The sequence below is a fragment of the Myxine glutinosa genome, chromosome 4 (assembly GCF_964187855.1).
Source record: "Myxine glutinosa chromosome 4, kmMyxGlut1.1, whole genome shotgun sequence".
NCBI classification, from domain to species: Eukaryota; Metazoa; Chordata; class Myxini; order Myxiniformes; family Myxinidae; genus Myxine; species Myxine glutinosa.
In genome coordinates, this window is record NC_136264.1 from 206,722,671 (window position 1) to 206,744,511 (window position 21,841).

The 21,841-nt window shown below is 44.3% G+C and overlaps 1 protein-coding gene across 3 annotated transcripts in view; it reads right to left on the reverse strand.

Moving 5' to 3' along the window:
• LOC137425659 (bridge-like lipid transfer protein family member 2) overlaps nt 1–21,841 on the reverse strand; it is a 193,457-nt gene that overhangs the window by 37,475 nt on the left and 134,141 nt on the right. For all 3 annotated transcript variants that reach the window (XR_013623278.1, XR_013623279.1, XM_078776940.1), the window contains exons 26-30: nt 20,572–20,685; nt 20,181–20,373; nt 17,847–18,007; nt 17,108–17,314; nt 16,869–16,968 (exon numbers count right to left, since the gene is read on the reverse strand). Coding sequence is in view for 1 of the 3 variants with exons in the window: in XM_078776940.1 (XP_078633066.1) it covers nt 16,869–16,968; nt 17,108–17,314; nt 17,847–18,007; nt 20,181–20,373; nt 20,572–20,685 (775 nt within the window). In the remaining 2 variants the exon portion in view is untranslated. The remainder of the gene's footprint in view (nt 1–16,868; nt 16,969–17,107; nt 17,315–17,846; nt 18,008–20,180; nt 20,374–20,571; nt 20,686–21,841) is intronic.

The window sequence follows — 21,841 nt, forward strand, 5'->3', positions numbered from 1 at the left end:
CCTCATCACATGTTACTGTGCCCCAGTAGACATCGTTCCTTGAGTTGACTTGGTCATTCAACAAAGAGTGAACCTCGTTAGAGAACCAGAAGACATTGAGAAAACCTGGCTCCTCCTCGATTTTCTCCGCAAATCACTACGCCATTTTGAGATGCTTGTTTTTGTCTGGGTCAGTGAGTTTGTGGCTGGCTTGTATTCTGTATGGACAAACTTTTATGTCTTGAAGAATCCTCCTGAGACTTAACACTGTCAGTCCAAGTCATTGACTGTGGCGGCGGAGCAACTTTGGACTGTTTCCAATCGAATGTGGGACCCTCCCAATGACATCAGGAGTTCTCAGCAAAGAACATCCACAATGAGTTGGTCTGTCCGTTGATTTTGAGTTGATATTGCTCACAGTTCCTTGCTGTACAAATCTCTTCAACTCCTTGAACATTCTCTTTGCATGGTGTGTCTCTCCAGTTAAATTTTCTCTTGAACTTCCTGAGTCTGGAGGAAGGATTGCATTTCAATGTGGGATTCTACAGAAGAAGCCTTTTATTCATTTGTCCAGGGCATAGTTTCCGACAGGATGTCAGCTATCATTATTCCCTGAATATGGGACAATAAAGATTCATTATTATTATTCCTTGAATTCCCTGAAAATTCCCTGAATATGGGACAATAAAGATTTATTATTATTATTATCTGAATTCCCTGAAATTTCCCTGAATATGGGACAATAAAGATTTATTACTATTATTATCTGAATTCCCTGAAATTTCCCTGAATATGGGACAATAAAGATTTATTATTATTATTATCTGAATTCCCTGAAATTTCCCTGAATATGGGACAATAAAGATTTATTACTATTATTATCTGAATTCCCTGAAATTTCCCTGAATATGGGACAATAAAGATTTATTAGGTTTACTCTCCATGAAATGGAGAGTAACCTTTTATTACTACTAGAGTTTTTCTTATTATTATTCTTCCGCCCTATTTTGCACCTCCGAAAACTTCATAATTAATGTTCTCAGCAACCGCTGGTCGGATTGACAGGAAATTTTCATCAAATGATCGCCTGGGCTCCTAGAATTTTTTAATGCTAATGATGACGTCATAGGTCACGTGGTATGGGCGCCATCTTGTAAAACAAATTCAACTTTTCCCCTCTGTATCTCCGAAACGGCCCAATGGAAAAATTTGAGGAATGGCTCATTCTGAAGAACTCTTCAATGGGAACAAAAGACATGTGTATCGAGTATATTAAAAATGCTAACGTTAAGAGGTTAGAATTCGTCAAACAAAAAATTTTCTCCCCTGAAAATGGGATTTTTTTCTCAGATGCTTCGTTAAAAAAACTCAGATTGCAAAAAATTTCGAAGTCATACGTCACATGGTTCGGCCGCCATCTTGTTTTTCGTGAAAAAACACAAAAACCCCTTTTTCTCCACAACGGCTGAATAGTCTATCTTCTATAGTTCTATATTTCTTCTAATAGTATCAGTTCTATAGTTAAAATCTTCAATATATACAGACTTGGCATTTAATATGGATTATTTTTTTTGTGGGGGTGAACTTACTTTTCAAGATGACTTAGAACCAAATGTTCATTGGAATTATGTTGAAATTATTCTAGATTATGTTAATGTGACCTTTAAAAGAAACAAAAACAACATTTGACATTTCGAAGCAAATAAATTGATCCTTGAAAGTGATGTAAAATGATATCGAACTCAATTCATGGACAGTACTGTGTTAAACTTCTGTACATTTTCCAGAAGTATCAATTTATTTTGCACATTAGCCTAATTTTTTTTTTAACAAAAACAAAAGTTAAATTACGACTGGGATTATGGACAGTAAAATTACAGTTCAGTACTTCGTGTAACCCCCACGAGCATTCAGGAGAGCACCTACACGTTGAGGCATGCTGTTCACGAGATTTGCCAAGGTTTGGACATGAATCGCTTGCCATGCAGTGACAATAGCCTGCTGCAATTCACGCACAGAGGTCGGCTGCTGGTCCAAGTGGTCGATTTGACGCGTTAATTCTGCCCACAAGTTATCTATCGGATTCATATCCGGGGACATGGCAGGCCACTCCATATGCTCTACACCACGGTCAGCAAGAAAGTGTTGGATGATGCGAGCACGATGAGGCCGTGCATTGTCATCTTGGAAGACAGTTTCCTCGAAAGGCTGCACGAGCAAATGGAAGCAATGATTCTTCCAGAATGGCCCTGTACTTGAACTGGTTCAGGTTTCCATTCAGAACAACCAGGTCAGTTTTGCCCCCTGCATGAAAAGCAGCCCAAACGGTCACCCCACCACCTCCAGCTTGGCCTCTTGGCACTATACAATCTTTGTTGTCGGCTTTATGCATTTGTCTGCGCACTCGGACGCGGCCATCTTGACGATAGACCAGAAATCTAGACTCGTCACTGAAGATCACGTGATTCCAGTGTCCTGGCTGCCATTGACGGTGCTCCCTGGCCCACTGCAATCGGCGCTGGCGGTGTTATCTGGTCAGGCGTGGCTTTCTCAGGGGACACCTGGCACGATAGCCTGCTTGAACCAGTCGTTGGTTGACTAGCCTTCTGGATACAGGCACATTTGTCAGTTGCTGCCACTCAGCCCGAAGCCGATTAGCTGACTTGGTACGGCCATTGCGGACTAACCGGTGCAGCTGGCGATCATCCTTCCTTGTGGTTCTGCGGGGACGTCCTGACCTCGGTATTGGAGTAGGGACACCCCTCTGAGCATTTCGTTTCAGGATCTTTGACACCTGACCTTGAGTGATGCCATACTGCCGAGCAATAGCACGTTGTTTCATACCGTAATTTCGTAAAGCCACCACTCCAAGACAAACAGCATTGTCGAGTTGACGGACCATCTCCAGAGGAAGCGGCAATAACTTTTGGAGACGTGCAGCAATTGTTTTCCACTAATACAGAATGCAACAACCCTTGTATACCCGACTGTGAAGCCAATCATCAAATGCACCTGTCCGTACATTTTGCCACGCCACGTGATATAATCCTGTTGTTGACTTCTTGATGCGACAGACAATCAGTGACATGGTTATTTCAACAAATAAATCACCAAAGTGTAAAAGAAACTCACCAGATTGATATACTGAGTTAAGAAAGTAAACCCAAGTCAAGAAAAAAAAAATATTCCATATTAAATGCCAAGTCTGTATTTCAACATACAGCTATTTGATCTTCATTTCAACAATATTCAAAGATAAAGGTGATATAATATAACAAACATCATGAAACATTTACATTTTGTAGTCCATTGTATAATTTAAATAAACATAAATGCAAATTTCGCATGTGGAAAAAGTAAGTACACCCCGACATTTATCACTACTTCAAATACCTAAAATTAGAACCAGGTGCACCAGCTCAGGTGCAAATGATTAGAACATCGTTAGAGAGGATCTTGGAGGAACCTGTCTTATTTAAACCTCAGACATTTCGTTTGGTTTGCTCTTTGTTGTTGATGTGTGCGGCGTCACCATGCCTAGATCAAAAGAGCTCTCTGAGGCCCTCAGAAAGAAGGTTATAGATGCCTACTAGTCTGGGAAGGGATTTAAAAAGATCTCCAAACAATTTGAAATCAATCATTCGACTGTCCAGAAGATCATCTACAAGTGGAAAAGATTCCAAACAACTGCCAACATTGATAGATATTGGCAGTTGCGGCCAAGCCGCCCCAGCAAGTTCAGCCCGAGAGCAGACCGCAAGATGCTGAAATAAGTCTCTAAGAACCCCAGAATGTCATCACGGGACCTACAGGTAGCTCTTGCCACTGTTGATGTCAAAGTGAAAGAGTCTACCATGAGAAAGAGGCTGCACAAATTTGATCTAGACGTCCGGTTTCCGGTTCCTCGGGCGAGTGAAGCGTACTTCGAGCTCTCCACGGCATCGAAGTTTAAGTGTTTTCCCATTCTTGTCTTTGTCAAATTTCCACTGGTTATTTTGCTGTGTACGTGTTATTGTGTGTTGCTGGTTGGTATTGGTTTGTAATTCGTACAAACTTGTGTGCAGTTAATCGTTTTCTGAGTTGTACCTCGTGCGTGGCCTGGTAACTTGGGGCTTCCCTCCCCCCGTCGGTGTTTTGTCGGTTTGGGTTAATTCCTTCGCTGTATTGCTTGTTTCTTTTATTTTATTTTCTCCCCCTCACCTCACCTCCCTAGACAAAGAATTATATATTGATTCTTTCTCTCCTCCCGGACACGTGCTTGTTCGCTCTCCTCCTCGTCTCGGCTTGTGCCCCGCCCCCTGTATCTCGTTTCTCTTCCGCCTCTGCTCCTTCCTTCTCAAATCCACGTTCTCGCTTGGAGACTTTTCCCAGATTGTTTTTCATGGTTTTCATGGTTCTGTTTGGATATTGTTGGAATATGTTTAAACCGCAGCCGTGATGCTGATTCTATATTGATTCTTTCTCTCCTCCCGGACACGTGCTTGTTCACTCTCCTCCTCGTCTCGGCTTGTGCCCCGCCCCCTGTATCTCGTTTCTCTTCCGCCTCTGCTCCTTCCTTCTCAAATCCACGTTCTCGCTTGGAGACCTTTCCCAGATTGTTTTTCATGGTTTTCATGGTTCTGTTTGGATATTGTTGGAATATGTTTAAACCGCAGCCGTGATGCTGACGCCCCCCCCCCCCCCCCCCCCCAGAATTTCCATGTTTTAAACGTTTCCCAGTGTGTACCCTGGTCAGAATAGGTACACCGTATCCCTGCGTGTCGTAAGAGACGACTAAGAGGGTTGGCGTCAGGAAGGGCATCCGGCCATAAAAACATTGCCTCAAAAAGAGAACCATGACAATTACAACTACATATTGGCAGGGTGCAGCCCGAAGTGGAGATCGGTTTCTGAGGTTTGGGACATGGAATGTAGGGGCAATGACAGGGAGATCAGGAGAAGTGGTGGAAGTATTGGTCAGAAGAAGAGTGGACATATGTTGTGTGCAAGAGACGAGATGGAAGGGAAGTGGTGTGAGAATGGTGAAGGGTAGGCAGGGACAGAAATACAAGTTTGTGTGGCAAGGGTGCCCGGAGGGCGTGAATGGTGTTGGTGTCCTGTTTTCTGAGGAGTTTGTAGACGGTGTGGTGAGTGTGACTAGAGTGAGTGATAGGTTGATGATGGTGAAAATGATGATTGGAAAGCTCTTGGTGAACGTCATCTCAGGATATGCTCCGCAGGTTGGTCGAAGCAATGTAGAGAAGGACAAGTTCTGGTGTGCGATAGAGAAGCTGATGGAAAACGTGAAAGATGAGGAAGTTGTTGTGGTGGGAGGAGACCTGAATGGACATGTGGGAAGGAGTATGGATGGTTTTGAGGGAGTTCATGGGGGTTACGGATATGGTGTGAGAAATGGAGAAGGTGAAAGGATTTTGGAGTTTGCTGATGGAGCTGATTTGTTGATTTGTAATACTCAGTTCCAGAAAGAGGATAATAAGCTTGTTACATACACGTCAGGTGGGTTGACGACAACCGTTGACTACCTGATGGTGCGTAGGCGAGATAGGGGGCACCTCCGGGACACAAAGGTGATCCCGGGGGAGGAGGCTGTTTCACAGCACAACTTGGTTGTCTGCGACATAAGGGTGAAAGGTGCGAGGAGAGCTCGGCGGGTGAAGTACCAACCAAGAATGAAGGTATGGCGGTTGAAAGAGGTGACAGTAAGGGAGGCATTAAAAGAGAGGCTGAGTAGGGTAGAGGATGATGTGGTTGAGCTTGAAAGTGGTTGGATGTCAATGAAAGCTAGTCTGTTGGGAGCCGTTGGTGAGGTATGTGGATGGACAAAAGGACCACCGAGGCACTCGGAAACATGGTGGTGGGATGAAGTTGGAAAGAGGATTGACGAGAAGAGGAAGAAGTTCAAGGAGTGGCAGAAGGCGAAGGGTACGGGCGCAGAAACAGCAGAGTATGAAAGTTATAAGGCAGCCAGGAAGGCTGCAATGAAAGAGGTAGCAAAGGCGCAGGAGGCATGTAGGAAAATGTTCGGAGAACGCTTGGATTCGGAAGAGGGTCAGAAAGCAGTATTCAGGATTGCAAAGCACATAGCGAAAGAGAGGTGTGATGTGATGGGGGTGCGTTGCTTGAAGGATGAAGTGGGATAAATCGTTGTCGACCCAGATGGAATTAAAGGAAGATGGAAAAGATATATGGAAATGCTGTTGAATACAGAGAATGAATGGGATGGCAACATAGAGAGTAACCCAGTTTTAGGACCGGCAGAGAAGATAACTGAGAAGGAAGTTGACGAAGCGATGAAAGCAATGAAGAGTGGAAAAGCGGGAGGGCCGACGGGAGTTGTGGGAGATATGTTGAAGGCAGCAGGAAGTTGGGGTGTGAAGAGAATGACAGAGATCTGTAATCTGGTGGTGAAAGAAGGCCGCATTCCAGTGGCTTGGGAACTGAGTACCCTCGTCCCTCTATACAAGGGGAAAGGTGACCCTCTGGAGTGTGGCTCGTACCGAGCGATAAAGTTATTGGAGCATGGAATGAAGGCATTGGAAAGGGTGTTGGAGAGGCGGATAAGGAAGAAAGTGAAGATCGACGAAATGCAGTTTGGATTTATGCCAGGAAGAGGAACGACAGATGCGCTTTTCATTGTGAGGCAGTTGCAGGAGAAGTACATGGAGAAGAGGAAGAAGTTGTTTTTTGGGTTTGTTGATCTGGAGAAAGCATTCGATAGGGTTCCACGCAAAGTATTGACATGGGCATTAAGGAAGTTAGGAGTGGAGGAATGGTTGATCAGAGTAGTGATGGCAATGTACAAAAGAGCGTGCACAGCTGTAAGGACGAAGGACGGGAACAGTGGTGAGTTTGACGTGAAGGTGGGAGTGCATCAGGGGTCGGTACTAAGTCCACTACTATTTGTAGCTGTGATGGAGGTGCTGGCTCAGAACGAAACGGAGGGTTTACCGTGGGAGTTGTTGTATGCAGATGATCTGGTGTTGATTGCAGAAAGTATGGATGGACTGAAGGAAAAGATGAACAAGTGGAAGGAATGTATGGAGACAAAAGGTCTGAAGGTGAATATCGGAAAGACGAAGGTGATGGCAAGTGGTAAAGCATGTGGTGAGGCGGAAAGAACTGGGAAGTGGCCGTGTGCTGTGTGCAGGAAGGGTGTCGGAGTGAACTCCATTCAATGTACAATGTGCGCTGAGTGGGTTCATCAAAAATGTAGTGGTCTGAGAGGGTCATTAACCAGTGTGGCAGCTACATTCAAATGTAAGGTGTGCACAGAGGGAGCTGCAGATGGAGGAAATGTTGAGTTGGATCTTGGAGACGGCGTGAAGCTGGAAGGTGTGAAAACATTTTGCTACCTCGGAGACATGCTGAATGGAGAAGGTGGATCAGACTCGGCAACGGTTGCTCGAGTGAGATGTGCATGGAAGAAGTTTCGGGAACTGAGTGGCGTGCTGATGAGGAGGGGAGTGTTGTTGAAGCTGAAGGGAAAGGTGTGTGCTGCATGTGTGAGAAGTGTTATGATTTATGGAAGCGAGACATGGGTAATGAATGTAGAGCAGCAACGAAGGCTGGAAAGGGTGGAAATGTGAATGGTTCGATGGATGTGCGGAGTATCGTTGAGAGAGAGGAAGACAAATGATGAATTGCGAAAGATGATGGGAATATTGCCTGTGATTTATGCTGTGAAGAGGAACAGGTTGAGATGGTTTGGTCATGTGTTGAGGAAGGATGAAAGTGACTGGTTGAGAAGAGTGATGGAAATTGATGCAGAAGGAAGTAGAGGACGGGGAAGACCGAGAAAGACTTGGCTAGAGATGGTGGAAGAAGAAATGCGGGCAAGGGGGTTAACAAGGAGAGATGCAGAAAATAGGGCAAAATGGAGAAGATTGTCATGGGGACCGCAAGGCTAACCCCCGCTCTAGCAGGGAAAATGGCCTTAAAATGCATGTTGTTGTATGGGAGGTGTGCCAGGAGGAAACCTTTGCTGTCCAGAAAGAACATCAGGGCAAGACTAAAGTTTGCCAATGAACACCTAGGCAAAGACCAGCACTTCTGGAACAATGTTCCAGAAGAGGAAGATCTCGCGAGAGATCTCGCGAGATCTCGCGAGATCACGGCGAGGTCACGTCTTTTCGAAGCTGTTCCATGTGCTCACGCTTTCGAAGCTAAGTGATCTTTTTCAATTGTGTTTTTGTCGAGACTGTATCTATCTTTCGGTGTATGTACCTAGAGCGTATCTTTTGGAAAATTTTCGGTGCTAATTTTTCGTACATGTATACACAATCGTCGGTTAATGCATATCGAGTATTCTGAGGCCTAGTACTCGTAGGCTTGGCTACCGTACCGTCTCCGACCTTGTGGTTTTGTTTTTCTCTCAGCGATTCGTCGAATGCGCTGCAATTATTTTCGTTCTTTGTTTCGTCCCAGTCGTTCACCCCATACCTCCTTGTTTAATATCTCTACTCAAAAAAAAACAACCCAAAAACATATTTCCTTCCCAGGTCTTATTCGTTTATTTGTTGTTCTTTTTTGTTCGTTCGTTCTTCGTTCGCGATCACGCGATCACATGGTTAGAAATGTATAATCTCTCCCCCGAACAACTATTTTCTCTCATATATTATAACACCCTTTTCTTCTTTTCCTACAAAAGGATGCTTTCATCTTGCTCACCAAATCTATTCATTCCAAAAAATATATATAATACCATCTCTTCCAGTTCCTCCTTTCTAAATTCCCTAAATTATCCAGAACTCCACCCCTCCTTCAGTGTCCTCAAACGTATTTTTGACTCGAAGGTCTCAAACTCAATTTGCAAAAAATTTTCGTTTCCCATGAATCGTACACTTTTCAAAATCCAATCTCACCCCTCCCCTCCAAATCCTTCCCATCACCCATCCCTTTCAAATCTCCCCCCTTGCCCCTTCCCTCCCCTCCCTCCTAAACTTCCCCCACACTCCTCCCCTCCGAGACTCTCCCTCGCTCCTCCCCTCCTAGACTCCCCTCTCACCCCTCCTCCTCAAAGCATCCTCCCTGCTTCTTCCCCCTTCCAACTTTCACTTTCATCTCCCCCAACCTTCTGCCTCGCTCTTCCCCCTCCTCAAATAACACCTCACTGTGCCTCACCCAATCTCCATCAAACCTTTTGTCCGCCCCATTCTTCCCTTTCTCCAAGCTATTCTGAAATCTCTGAAATCTCTGACACACCTTCAACAGCTCTCCCTACCTCTTCCTCCTCTTCCACATCTTACCCTACCCTCCCCCCCCCTGTTCTGGACCCGATTCTCCCCCTTCCTCTTCATTAACGGTATGGACCTCAAACATCCGGGGCCTTCGCTCAAACTTGACTGATCTCTCCATACAGGTTGCTTCTGACAAACCAGATGTGATCTGCTTAACAGAAACTTTCCTCCTTCATGATGTCTCTGATGCCTTGGTATCTCTCCCACGTTACTCCCTCCTCCGGCATGATAGACCTGAGCCTCGTCCTGGAGGTGGGGTTGCTATCTTTATAAAAAACTCTCTTCCTCACTCGCCCTCCACTGCCCTCTCTCCACCTCACCCCCAGGAATACCTTTGACTACGGCTTCCCCTTCGCTCCCACCTTTTGTTCATATGTGTGTTGTACCGTCCACCAAACAGCGATGACTCCATCTACATCTCGCTGTCTGATAATATGGACCAACTTCTATCTACCCATCCCAACTCTCTCTTCCTCATACGTGGTGATTTCAATTGTCACCATGCCAGTTGGCTGGGTGTGGGTACCTCTCTCACCAGCCATGGCTCTTCAGCAAAGGACTTCTGCGACTCACTGGGACTGACACAATCTGTCAATTTCCCGACCCGGATCTCAGTCAACGGAGCATCTTCTCTTCTGGATTTGGTTATGACAAACTTCCCTGAAAATGTCTGCTGCTCTTCTTCTGCTCCAATCGGCTCATCTGATCATGTGCTTGTCAAAGTGGACATCTCTCTGACCATTCTCAGAGAGCCTCCTCAGCGTCGACGAGTCTGGCGTTTCACTCAGGCCAACTGGCACGGTCTTCAAGCAGCCATCAATCATCTGGACTGGTCTCCCATCTCTACCGCCTCTGACATCAACTCATCCTGGGAATTCTTTCAAAGTAAATTGCTCTCTCTCATGCACAGATTTATCCCATCTCGTCTTCAGTTGTCATACCCTTCCTCCCGTCCATGGTACACGGATTCTTGTGGTGAGGCTGTTGCCCTGAAACAACTTGCTTTCGTCTCCTGGAAAGCAAATCCAACGGAAGGAAATCTCATTTCCTTTCACAAAGCCCGAAACAAGTGTGTCCACCCTCAGGAGAGCCAGGAAACAATATCTCACCGTTCTCAAGACCGAACTCTCTTATCTGTCTCCCTCTTCCAAATCCTGGTGGCGTCTGGTCAAATCTGTTTCTGGTGTTTGTTCCCCCTCCATCCCCTCCCTCACCTCAAACGGCTGACTCCGCACGTTAAAAAGCTGAATGCCTCAACTCTGTGTTTGCCTCTAAATCTTGTGTCCCAAACCCATCCCTCTCTGTACCCACCGTACCCAGTCGTACCCAGCTGCTCCTGGACTCTGTGTCCTTTCCTCCTGACAAGGTGGAAAAGTTTCTGTCAACCCTCGACTCTGATTCTGCAACTGGTCCTGACGGCATCAGCCCACGGGTCCTAAAATCATGTGCTTCCGCTCTTTCACTCCCTCTTTCTGTTCTCTTCACCCTCTCTTTTGCTCAAGGTCATCTGCTATCTGCTTGGAAATCAGCCAACATCACCGCTTTGCACAAAAAAGGTGCAAAAACAGATTACAGCAACGACAGACCAATCAGCCTTCTCCCAATTATCAGCAAAGTCATGGAATCCATCATTGCTTCAGATATGAAATCTTTCCTCTTCTCCAATGGCTTGATCTCTGATCATCAATTTGGTTTCAGACCTGGTCACTCTACTCTGGACATGCTGCTTCTGCTTTCTCAACAATGGATGGAGGTCCTCAACGCCAAACAGGAAATTAGAGCCGTCTCCCTTGACATTTCACGTGCCTTCGATACGGTCTGGCACCCTGCTCTGCTCACCAAACTCTCCTCCTTTGGTATCCATGGAAATCTCCACGCATGGCTGGCGGACGTCCTCTCTGGTCGTAGTCAACGTGTGGCCCTGAATGGGTTTCTCTCATCTCCTCTTCCTGTTCAGGCTGGAGTTCCCCAAGGTAGTGTTCTGGGCCCTGTGCTTTTTCTGGTCTTCATCAATGATCTCTCTGACTCTATTGAAAATCCTCTCTATCTCTTTGCTGACGACTCTACTCTCTGTCGCTCCATTCCTCATCCCTCAGATCGGCAGTCTGCAGCCTCCTCACTCTCTGCAGACCTGGACAAAATCACAGACTGGGTAAACAAATGGAACATGTCTTTCAATCCTGATAAATCTCACACTCTTACGATGTCTCTCCGAAAAGACCGACTGGAAAACCCTCCCATCTACTTTCTGAATAATCCTCTCCAAGAAGTTCTGTCACTCAAGCTTTTGGGTCTCACTATTTGCCATGATCTTTCCTGGGAAAACCACATTTCAAATCTGGCCTCCAAAGCCAGTCGCCGACTGGGCATCCTCCGTCGTGCAAAGTCCTTCCTTGGCACACCTGAGCTCCTCACCACATACAAGGCTTTCATCCGCAGCTCTATGGAATACTGCTCTCCCCTCTGGTCTGGTGCTCCTGCCTCACACCTAGCCCGTCTTCACACTGTTGAAACCAAAGCGTTCAGAATCATTGGAATCTCCCGCGATGAAGCTAACTCCAAGGGCCTTTCACTCACTCACCGCAGGCAGGTTGGTGGTCTTTCCGTCTTCTACCGACTCCTCTCTGGCCTTGCCCCCCCAGCCCTCTCTGGGCTCTGTCCCCCAAATATTCCTACAGGTCGCACAAGATCTGCCTGCAACCCTCTTATGGTTAAACTGCCAAAATCAAGACTTTCTGCTCACCTTCACTCCTTCATTCCTCTTTTCTCCCGCCTCTGGAACAAACTCCCTCACTCTCTTCAATCCCACTCCACCCTCCAGGTCTTTAAAACAGCTGTTCACCACCATCTCTTATCCTCCCCCATCCAAAACCTTGATCTTTTCTACCCCCGCTAATTTCAGTCCCCTTGTGTTTTATGCCTCTCCCCCACCCCCCCTCCCCTTCCCACGCCTCCTGCCCCCAAGCCCTCTCCCTCCCACACTTCTCCCTGCTCTCAAATGTTGTGGTTGTGTGCTTCCCCTTCTCTCCCCATCTTGTCTTCCGCTCCCACTTTTTGTATATTTTGTTTGTCTGGTTGATTTGTCTGTGAAATAAATGTTAGCTCTTTCACGAGCCTCGATTCAGAACACAAAAAAAGAAAAAGTGCTCTGGACAGATGAGTCAAAGGTAGAGCTATTTGGCCACAGTACCAGAAGACATGTTTGGCAAAAACCAAAGACAGCATTTGACCACAAGAACCTGATACCAACTGTAAAGCATGGTGGTGGAAATATTATTGTTTGGAGCAGCTTTGCTGCATCAGGGCCTGGGCAGCTCACCATCATAGAATCCACTCTGAATTCTTCATTGTACCAGAGGGTGCTTGAGGATAATGTGAGGCCATCTGTCGGAGAGTTGAAGCTCAACCGAAGGTGGACCTTGCAACATGACAATGACCCTAAACATACCAGTAAATCCACCAAGGAATGGCTGAAAAGAAAGAAATGGAGGGTTCTGGAATGGCCAAGTCAAAGCCCGGATCTAAATCCCATCGAGATGTTGTGGGGGGATTTGAAACGAGCTGTGCATGCAAGAAACCCCTCAAACATCGCACAAGTGAAATCATTCTGCATGGAGGAGTGGGCAAAAATTTCTCCCAGTCGATGTCAGAGACTGGTAGACAGTTATAAGAAACGCCTACTTGAGGTTGTTTCTGCCAAAGGGGGCAACACTACCTATTAGAGCCAAGGGTATACTTACTTTTTCCACATGCGAAATTTGCATTTGTGTGTATTTAAATTATACAATGGACCACAAAATGTAAATGTTTCATGATATTTGTTATATTATATCACCTTTATCTATCAATATTGTTGAAATGAAGATCTAATAGTTGTATGTTGAAATATGTTGAAAAAGTCAAAACTTTACATGGGGTGTACTTACTTTTTCACGTGACTGTATATAGATACATATACATATATAGATACATATACATATACAGATACATAAACATATATAGATACATATGCATATATCGATGCATATACATATATACATACATATACATATATAGATGCATATACATATATAGATACATAATACATATACATATATAGATACATAATACATATACATATATAGATACATATACATATATAGATAGATATACAAATATAGATACATATACATACAGTGCATTCAGAAAGTATTCAGACCCCTTCACTTTTTTCACATCTTGTTGTGTTGCAGCCTTATGCTGAAATCGTTTAAATTCATTTTTTCCCTCATCAATCTACACTCAATATGCCATTACGACAAGGAGAAGACAGGATTTAGAAAGTTTTGCAAATTTATTAAAAAGAAAAAATTGAAATATCACATTGACATAAGTATTCAGACCCTTTGCTATGACACTTGAAATTTAGCTCAGGTGCCTCCCATATCTCTAGATCATCTTTGAGATGTTTCTACACCTTGATTGGAGGCCACCTGTGGTAAATTCAATTGATTGGACATGATTTGGAAAGGCACACACCTGTTTACATAAGGTCTCATAGCTGACAATGCATATCAGAGCAAAAACCAAGCCATGAGGTCGAAGAAACTACCTGCAGAGCTCAGAGACAGGATTGTGTCGAGACACAGATGTGGGGAAGCCTACAAAAAAAATTCTGCTGCATTGAAGGTTCCCAAGAGCACAGTGGCCTCCATAATTCTTAAATGGAAGAAGTTTGGAACAACCAGGACTCTTCCTAGAGCTGGCCGCCCGGCCAAACTGAGCAATCGGGGGAGAAGGGCCTTGGTAAGAGAGGTGACCAAGAACCCGATGGTCACTCTGGCTGAGCGCCAGAGATCCTGTGTGGTGATGGGAGAAACTTCCAGAAGGACAACCATCACTGCAACACTACACCAATCTGGGCTTTATGGCAGAGTGGCCAGACGGAAGCCTCTCCTCAGTGAAAGACACATGAAAGCCCGCTTGGAGTTTGCAAAAAAAACACCTTAAGGACTCTCAGACTGTGAGAAACAAGATTCTGTGGGCTTTCTCAATGCAACTTAACTGGGCAAAGATCCTTAATACAGAGGCATGACTGAATCTTATCTTGGCCTGTCCACTGTTGTTTATGACAGAAATAGTTTCCCGTGAGAAAGAGCTGTTCCTTCGTTAAAGCAAAGCACAGCTTGTTGTTCAGAATTCCTTTGTGCGCTGGGTGTGCACTGGAAAAGTATATAAATCGGTTGCTGGCCATAGCTTTTAAGAAATTGTGGATTACTGTGATGGGATTGATGTGACTATTATTTCAGTGGTGTTACTCGCTTACACGCCAATCATATTTCTTCCATGCATGTACTGTTAATCAATATTTTGTAAACTGTCCGAGTTCGACAAGTTGCTTATTCCTGGTTGGGAGTTGGGTGCCTTCGACGTAGCATTGCCAGCATTGTGGGTATCTGCGGGAGGTACTCTGCCCATTGTTTGTTATCGGATGATGCCGTATCGAGCATATCTGCTAATTTCAATAATAGATTTAATGAAGCATTTGCATTCTATAACTCACGGAGTTTGAGTTGTTTTCGACGCTGATGGAACATTCCCCGAAGCGTTTTCATTGTTTAAGATCTCTGATGCTTTACCGTAAATTGCAAAGTGTAATCGATTTAATGAAGCATTTGCATTCTATAATTCACGGAGTTGACTTGTTTACACATCTGGTGGGATATCCCGCGAAGCTCGCTTATAGTGCATTTTTGCTTATAGTGCATTTTTTATAGTGCTAAAATTTGCGCCCACGAAAGCCAGGAAAACACAAATCACACAGCAGTGAATGTATAAGCAGGTCATGCTCGTGGCTCGTAGAAGATGTTTTTTTGCATACGTACGTCCAGCTGCTTTATGCATGGCGGGTAAAAGATGGGTTTTATAAATGTGTAAAGGTAACAGCTGTGCAGTATAAGCAGGTCATGCCTGCGGCTTGTATAAGATGTTTTCTGCGTACGTCCAGTTGCTTTATGCATGGCTGTTGAAAGATGGGTTTTTATAAATGTGTCAAGCTAGGGGCTCGTGAAATTTCTTTTTTGTAGCACTGAAAAACTGCGAATTCGTGGAACATGGCCGCAAATAGAGGGAAAAAACCGCGAATTTCGCAGAACACGGCCACGAATAGAAAAAAAAAACGTGAATTTGCGGGACACTTTTCCGCGAATGGAGAAACGTCGCATTTTATCAACCGTGAATATGCAGATTCCGCGAATAGTGAGGTCTGACTGTACTTTACTTGTTCACGATTGTCTTTGTCTTTCTCTCCCTATCTCTTGCATTTTCTTAGTGTTTTGAAGCATGAAATTGAGGGGTGACATTTTCCAGCTTTGCTCAAGTCTAACTTCAGATGGAATCCCCTTAAGCCCCCTCCCATACAATGAATGGAATTTGAATACATTATATTAATGCTTTACCCGCTGGGGGAGATGGGTCGATCCAACCTCTGCCACCAAGGTGGATGGAGGTTATGTATTCACCCCTGTTTGTCTGTTTGATGGTTGTCCGTCAGCAGGATATCTCAAAAAAAGATTCAGATGAAACTTGATCCAGATCCAGATCCAGATACCAGAATTGTATCAGTGTTTCTTCACAATTGAGAGATATGGCCAAAAGCGATATATAGCAAGATATCAAAGTAGGTAAGGGCAATAACACAGGACAACACCAATCCCTCAATTTTGTCATCTCCTGCAAAGTGGTTGAATTTGTCAACGAGTTTACTTACCTTGAAAAGGTCATTGATAAATCAGGACAATCGTCATGCGACATTATTTCCTGTATCGCTAAAGCAGCTATAGCACTAAACCATGACGCTTTTCAAGAAGCGGCAAATCCAGAAGAACACCAAGCTGAAGATGTATCGAGCATTGATCATTTCTGTATTGTCGTATGGATCGGAGATCTGGACCACAACTGCAACAAATTTACGTCGGCTTCATCCCTTCAACATGCGATGTCTCCAACACCTTGACAGTGTGCGGTGGTTCCATATCACAAATCGTCAGATCTATCAAAGAACACATCAGCCTCTTGCCTCATCTCTCCAACGCATCTCTCCGATGGCATGGACATCTCTGTCCTATGCTGCCTCATCTGCCATCTCACCAACTCTTCAACTTAAATCCCTCCTGAGCCAGAGGGCGTAGACCCAGGGATCGCCCCAAAACAAGACACGTCAACTCAATTAAACACGACCTTCAGACAGCGAACATCAGCCCTATCCTGGACGCTCACCTCATTAAAGACAGAACAAGCTGAAGTCAGATCATCCATATTGCTTTTATTTTAAAAGGTCATCAAGTCAAGGAAGTGAAGTCCTCATTAAGCAGCTTGTTGCACTGAAAGCATTCTCCTTACCGATTGTGTTCTTCAATCAACCTAAATATGAAGTTCTTCCCTCCTCTTTTGCCATATTCAGTTTTTATCGTTGCACACCCTCATGCAGAGAAGTGCAAATTTACTGTAGAAACAAACCAGAGAGCAAGGATAATTTGAACAAATGAATTGCAAATATTAAGCTGGAGGAAAGGGTTCCTAAGGTTTTCAGAAATGCAACGGCAGAAAAATAAATGTAGATGTGTGGGACAGGTAAAGACAATAAAACATGTAGAGCAGATAAGAGGTTAATACCTTTGGAGGTTGTGACCATGCCTCCAACAGCCTGCCCCCCTTCAATCAACTCAGCCACACTATCGAGGCTTTCACGTTGCTGCTCTTCGATGTTCTTAACCTGTACCAAGCATCCACAATCCATGTGAAAATACACGTGCAAATAAGTCCAGTACGAACCAACATTCACCTTAAGAACACAAACCAATAATCATCAATTGCCAAGTCCAAGTAATCCAAACACCACCCTGAATCAGTACCTCAAGCCACTGCTGCTCATCGCCATCGGTGTCCATACCGCTGTCTGTGGTGGCAAAGTACTGCATACTGCCCAGGTAACACTGCCAACTGCGTTTCTGCCTGAGTCCATGAGAAAACCATGCAGGGTTGTGAAGACACTGGAGCAGTTCTGCGTGTGCTGCTGCCACAAGGACACAACCAGCGGTTTCTGTTCCTCGCAGAAACACCTGCATTCAAGAGAAGACGGCCATGAAATATTAGTGATAACGTTTCAACCATATTTGCATGGCAATGGCATGGTCAAGCTGAATGTGAGTTGGTTGGGTGCATATTGAGGACGTACAAAGGATAAGATTTTAGTTGAGTGTGGGCTCACCCACTTCATTTCATGAGCTATAAACGTCTGCAGGAAATCGTTCCTCTTTCAATGAGCCATTATTCCATGAATCAACAATTAGCAGGTATAGGAATTGCAATAATCATCATCACGATCATCATGAACCATTTACCATTAGTTTGGGCCAGTGACTCATTGAGCATGTATTGTTGGTCCAAATCAATTTTTCCGGTTTGGGGATTTTTCCACGTGTTGATTGAATCTGCTGCTGCTGCTTCAACCTAATTAAAGCGAAGTTTTCCAAAACAGATATGTCGTGTTTTGATGTTATAGCTTCGTCCTTGTGTTGCTGTGCTATCCCGTCCAATATTCCGTGTATTAAATCATAGCATCACACCCTGTAAATTGATATCTACCATTACCTGGGAGTTAACTAGTTCCACAAGCCAAAGTCGTGCTGCTATATCAGGTGTTTTGCAAGCAGCAGGTCCGGCCAATGTCTCTCTTCCACCATTGGATTCCTCCGAAAATACAACAAACTTTCCTCCTGGCTCACGCAGCAATCGCTCCAGCAAGTGCTCCCCTGGTAAGAACGGCACGACAAATCACCATATACACTAAAAAAACCTGATGTAAGAAGAAAATGTATAAAGTATCAGAGGCTCCTGAAGCATGGAAACTATTGTCAAAATATCAGGTAACCAAGTGTTGTGTTTTCTGTCTGGATACCTGTTTTCTTAAATTCACAACTGGCTTAAATTACAGCCTACTTGCACTATGGAGGAAAAGAAGTAACATCACCTTGTATTTTGCTACACGCCGATTTTCCAACCGCACACAATCCCCTCTGGATCTGTGCCTGCTCTGGGATGGTCTGCCAAATAGAGTAGTCTCATGCTAGTTAACCTTTGCCACCGAAGGTGGACGGTGGTTATCTTTTCACCCTGTCTGTCTGTCTGTGAACAGTATGTCTCAAAATCTTGAGGACGAATTCTGACGAAATTTGATGGAGAGGTTAGGTGTGTGACAAGGACGAAATTATTCGATTTTGGTGAAGATCCGGATCTGGATACTATAATTTTTCAAGTGATTCTTCATCATTAAGTGATCGGACCAAAACAGATATGTAGCACGACATCTCAAAGTTGTGCACGGATTTAGACGAAACTTGGTGGATAGGTTGGGTGTGTGACAAGGAAGAATTGATTCGATTTTGGTGGAGATCTGAATCCGGATGCAGATAGAATAATTTTTTTTTAAGCGATTCGTCATCATTGAGAGATGGGGGCAAAACAATATAGAGCATGATATTTCAAAAGTTGTGGACGAGGTATAAGAAAACTAGATGGATAAGTTGGTTAGGTGACATGACCAAGCTGATTAGATTTTGGTAAAGCTCCGAATCCAGATTTGGCCTATCAGTGGCATCCAAATCAAATTGTTCAGCCTGCCGGAGTTATGCACTCTGCCGTGTCATTCTAGTTTTGTCATGTTTTTTTGTTTGTTTGTTTTTTTGGATACAAGATCGAGGCTCGTGTAAGAGCTAACATTAATCACCAAAAAAAAAAAACGGCCATACAAAACTTACAATAAAGGAAGTGGGAGACGAGATGGGGAGAGAGAGGGAAGCACACAAGTACAACAGTAGAGAACAGTGACATCGGGAGATCTGTGGGAGGGAGAAGTCTTGGGGGGGGGAGGCATGGGAAGGGGGGGGGGTGGGAGAGGTATAAAACACATGGACACTGCTCGGACTTCCAGAAAAGAAGTCGGATTTCAAAAAAGTGGATCTGGGGTGAATTAACAGGGGTAGAAAAGATTAAGGTTTTGGATGGGAGAAGATAAGAGATGGTGGTGAACAGCTGTTTTATAAAGACCTGGAGGGAGGAGAGGGATTGAAGAGAGTGAGGGAGTTTGTTCCAGAGGTGGGAGAAAAGAGGAATGAAAGAGTGGAGGTGAGTGAGAGTGAGTAGAGAGAGAAGAGGTGAGTAGAGAGTCTTGATTTTGGCAGTTTAACCATAAGAGGGTTGCAGGCAGATCTTGTGCGACCTGTAGGAATATTTGGGGGTCAGAGCACAGAGAGAGCTGGGGGAGCAAGGCCGGAGAGGAGTCGGTAGAAGACAGAAAGACCACCAACCTGCCTGCGGTGAGTGAGTGAAAGGCCCTCGGAGATAGCTTCATCACGGAAGATTCCAATGATTCTGAAAGCTTTGGTTTCAACAGCGTGAAGCCGAGCTAGGTGTGAGGCAGGAGCACCAGCCCAGAGGGGAGAGCAGTATTCCATTGAGCTGCCGATGAATTGCCATATATTTCTTGCATTGTTTTCCATGAAGTCGAATCCAACTGAAAATTGCCTCCTTGTGGAGTGCTTCCAGGGATCTCTGCTTCCCACAGCATGCAGTCTTTTAGATGGAGAAAAAACTCTGGCTGTCGGATCTCCATTTATGTTGTGGATGATAAACAACCCAAGGTGTCTCTTAAAAGATCTATGCCTTTATGTGCAGTACCTTGTCTAAATTCCCTGCTTAAAAATCAAGTAGGAAGGGTAAGTTAATATATAAAAGGAATCTGGATGTTAAATTCTATTAGGTTAATGGCAAGAATGGGGTTCATGCATAGAAGACAATTTGAACTGTTTCCTTGTGAATAAATATCATAGCTCATCTCAGCTGAACTTCATTCGATAATAATTGTGGAGTTGTGCAGTTCAAATAGAATAAGGGTTGCAGTCTGACAGTTTTAGGGTGAATCGATACCGTCACAGTGAGAAGAAGATATCGAAGAGGAAGAAGGACTTGGTGAAGTCGGAGAAGATGGTATTGGAGAGGGTGAACAGGAAACACCTCCATGTGACCCCTGTCTCCGGAATCTCTTGCTCTGCGATTCTTGGCCTTCAAGTCTCAAGCCCTTTAGAGCTTCAGTGGAGAGATTTTGCTTTAAAATTGCTGCCTGAAAGATAAGAATGGGTGCGAGAGATTTGGTTTCAACAAAACAAACTGGAAAATGTCAAGGTGTACTGATAGAAAGATGTGGGATGTGAAGTAAGACAAAACAATATGGTGAAAGTTTGAATGGGAGTTGAAGGGAGATTTGAGTCACAAGAAAACGACGAATAAAGCAAGATGAGGACGTAAGGTAACCCATCACCTTGTGGTAACCTTCATACAGCTCAAAGGCAGCTGTACGATTGGCTGGTGTCCAACAAGCACGTAGATCGACGACTCGGAGCCGATGCTGAGGATCACCTTCCGAACCACCTTCCTGTGAGTTCGGGCCCAAAAGGTGATCAAGGGAATTAGTTGAATCCAAAGTAAGGTGACAACAGGAATCATACTATATTTTAAATATTCCTGCACGAAATCTCCCCAGGTTGATGTATGATAAAACATGAGCGAAGAAAGTTTCACATACAAAATACAAAGTTTTTGTCGACGTATACTGGTCTATCATGCCCATAAAACTCAATCAGCAGGTACCATGGCCATATAAATTATGCAAATAAATTTAATGGGATATGAAAACGAAGTGGAATTTAAGTTAAGTTTAAGTGATGTATGGGATGACTGATGGTGGTTCAAGGTTGACATGGACCTTTATAGCAAAACAGGTAAAACAACAGTTTGATGCTGAAATTTTGTGCAATTGTATTGGCTGCATGGAGCACTAGTCAGAGTATTCTGGGTGAAACTGAGATAGTGGCCAACCAAGTCGCATGCGCTGTGATTTGATGATTGTGCATCTTTTACATTAGATGTGCATGAATGGTACAGAGAGATAAAACAAAATGGCTGCCAATTATGCAAAAAAAAAAATAAATAAATAAATGGTGAGCGATATTGAACATTCTCACATGCAACCAACTGCTGTCACTTGATGAGACCTGAAATGTTGAAAAGCTAATATAGGAGAATTACCAAATTAATATGCTGTACTTGAAATTTCAGAAGAATAGAATGTCAATGTTGGAAGTGTGGAAACTCATTCATTCTCACTTGGAATTCAAGAAGGTTTGAGCAACATATGTACGAAAGGACCTCATACTGTTTGATCAAAAGGCAACTCATGTGGCTATTGCATCAGAGTCCCTGCATAATACAAGGGGGAAGGGATGGTTTATTGAAGATTATGACAAATGACAAGAGCTGGGTCCATCATTTATTGCTCGAGTCCAAGACCCAGAGACGCAAAAGACCCCGAGGAACCAAAAGACGAGGAGGACCCATAAGACCCCAAGGGCCCATAAGACACCAAGGGCCCATAAGACCCCAAGGACCCAAAAGACACAAAATACTCTGAGGACCCCGAGGACCCAAGGACAAAACCACATGTCCTGGCGAGAGTCTGCAATCTGTGATTGCTCTTTCTTGTTTGTTATACAATTAAATGATCACCACTCTAAGAACATTAAGGTGGTATA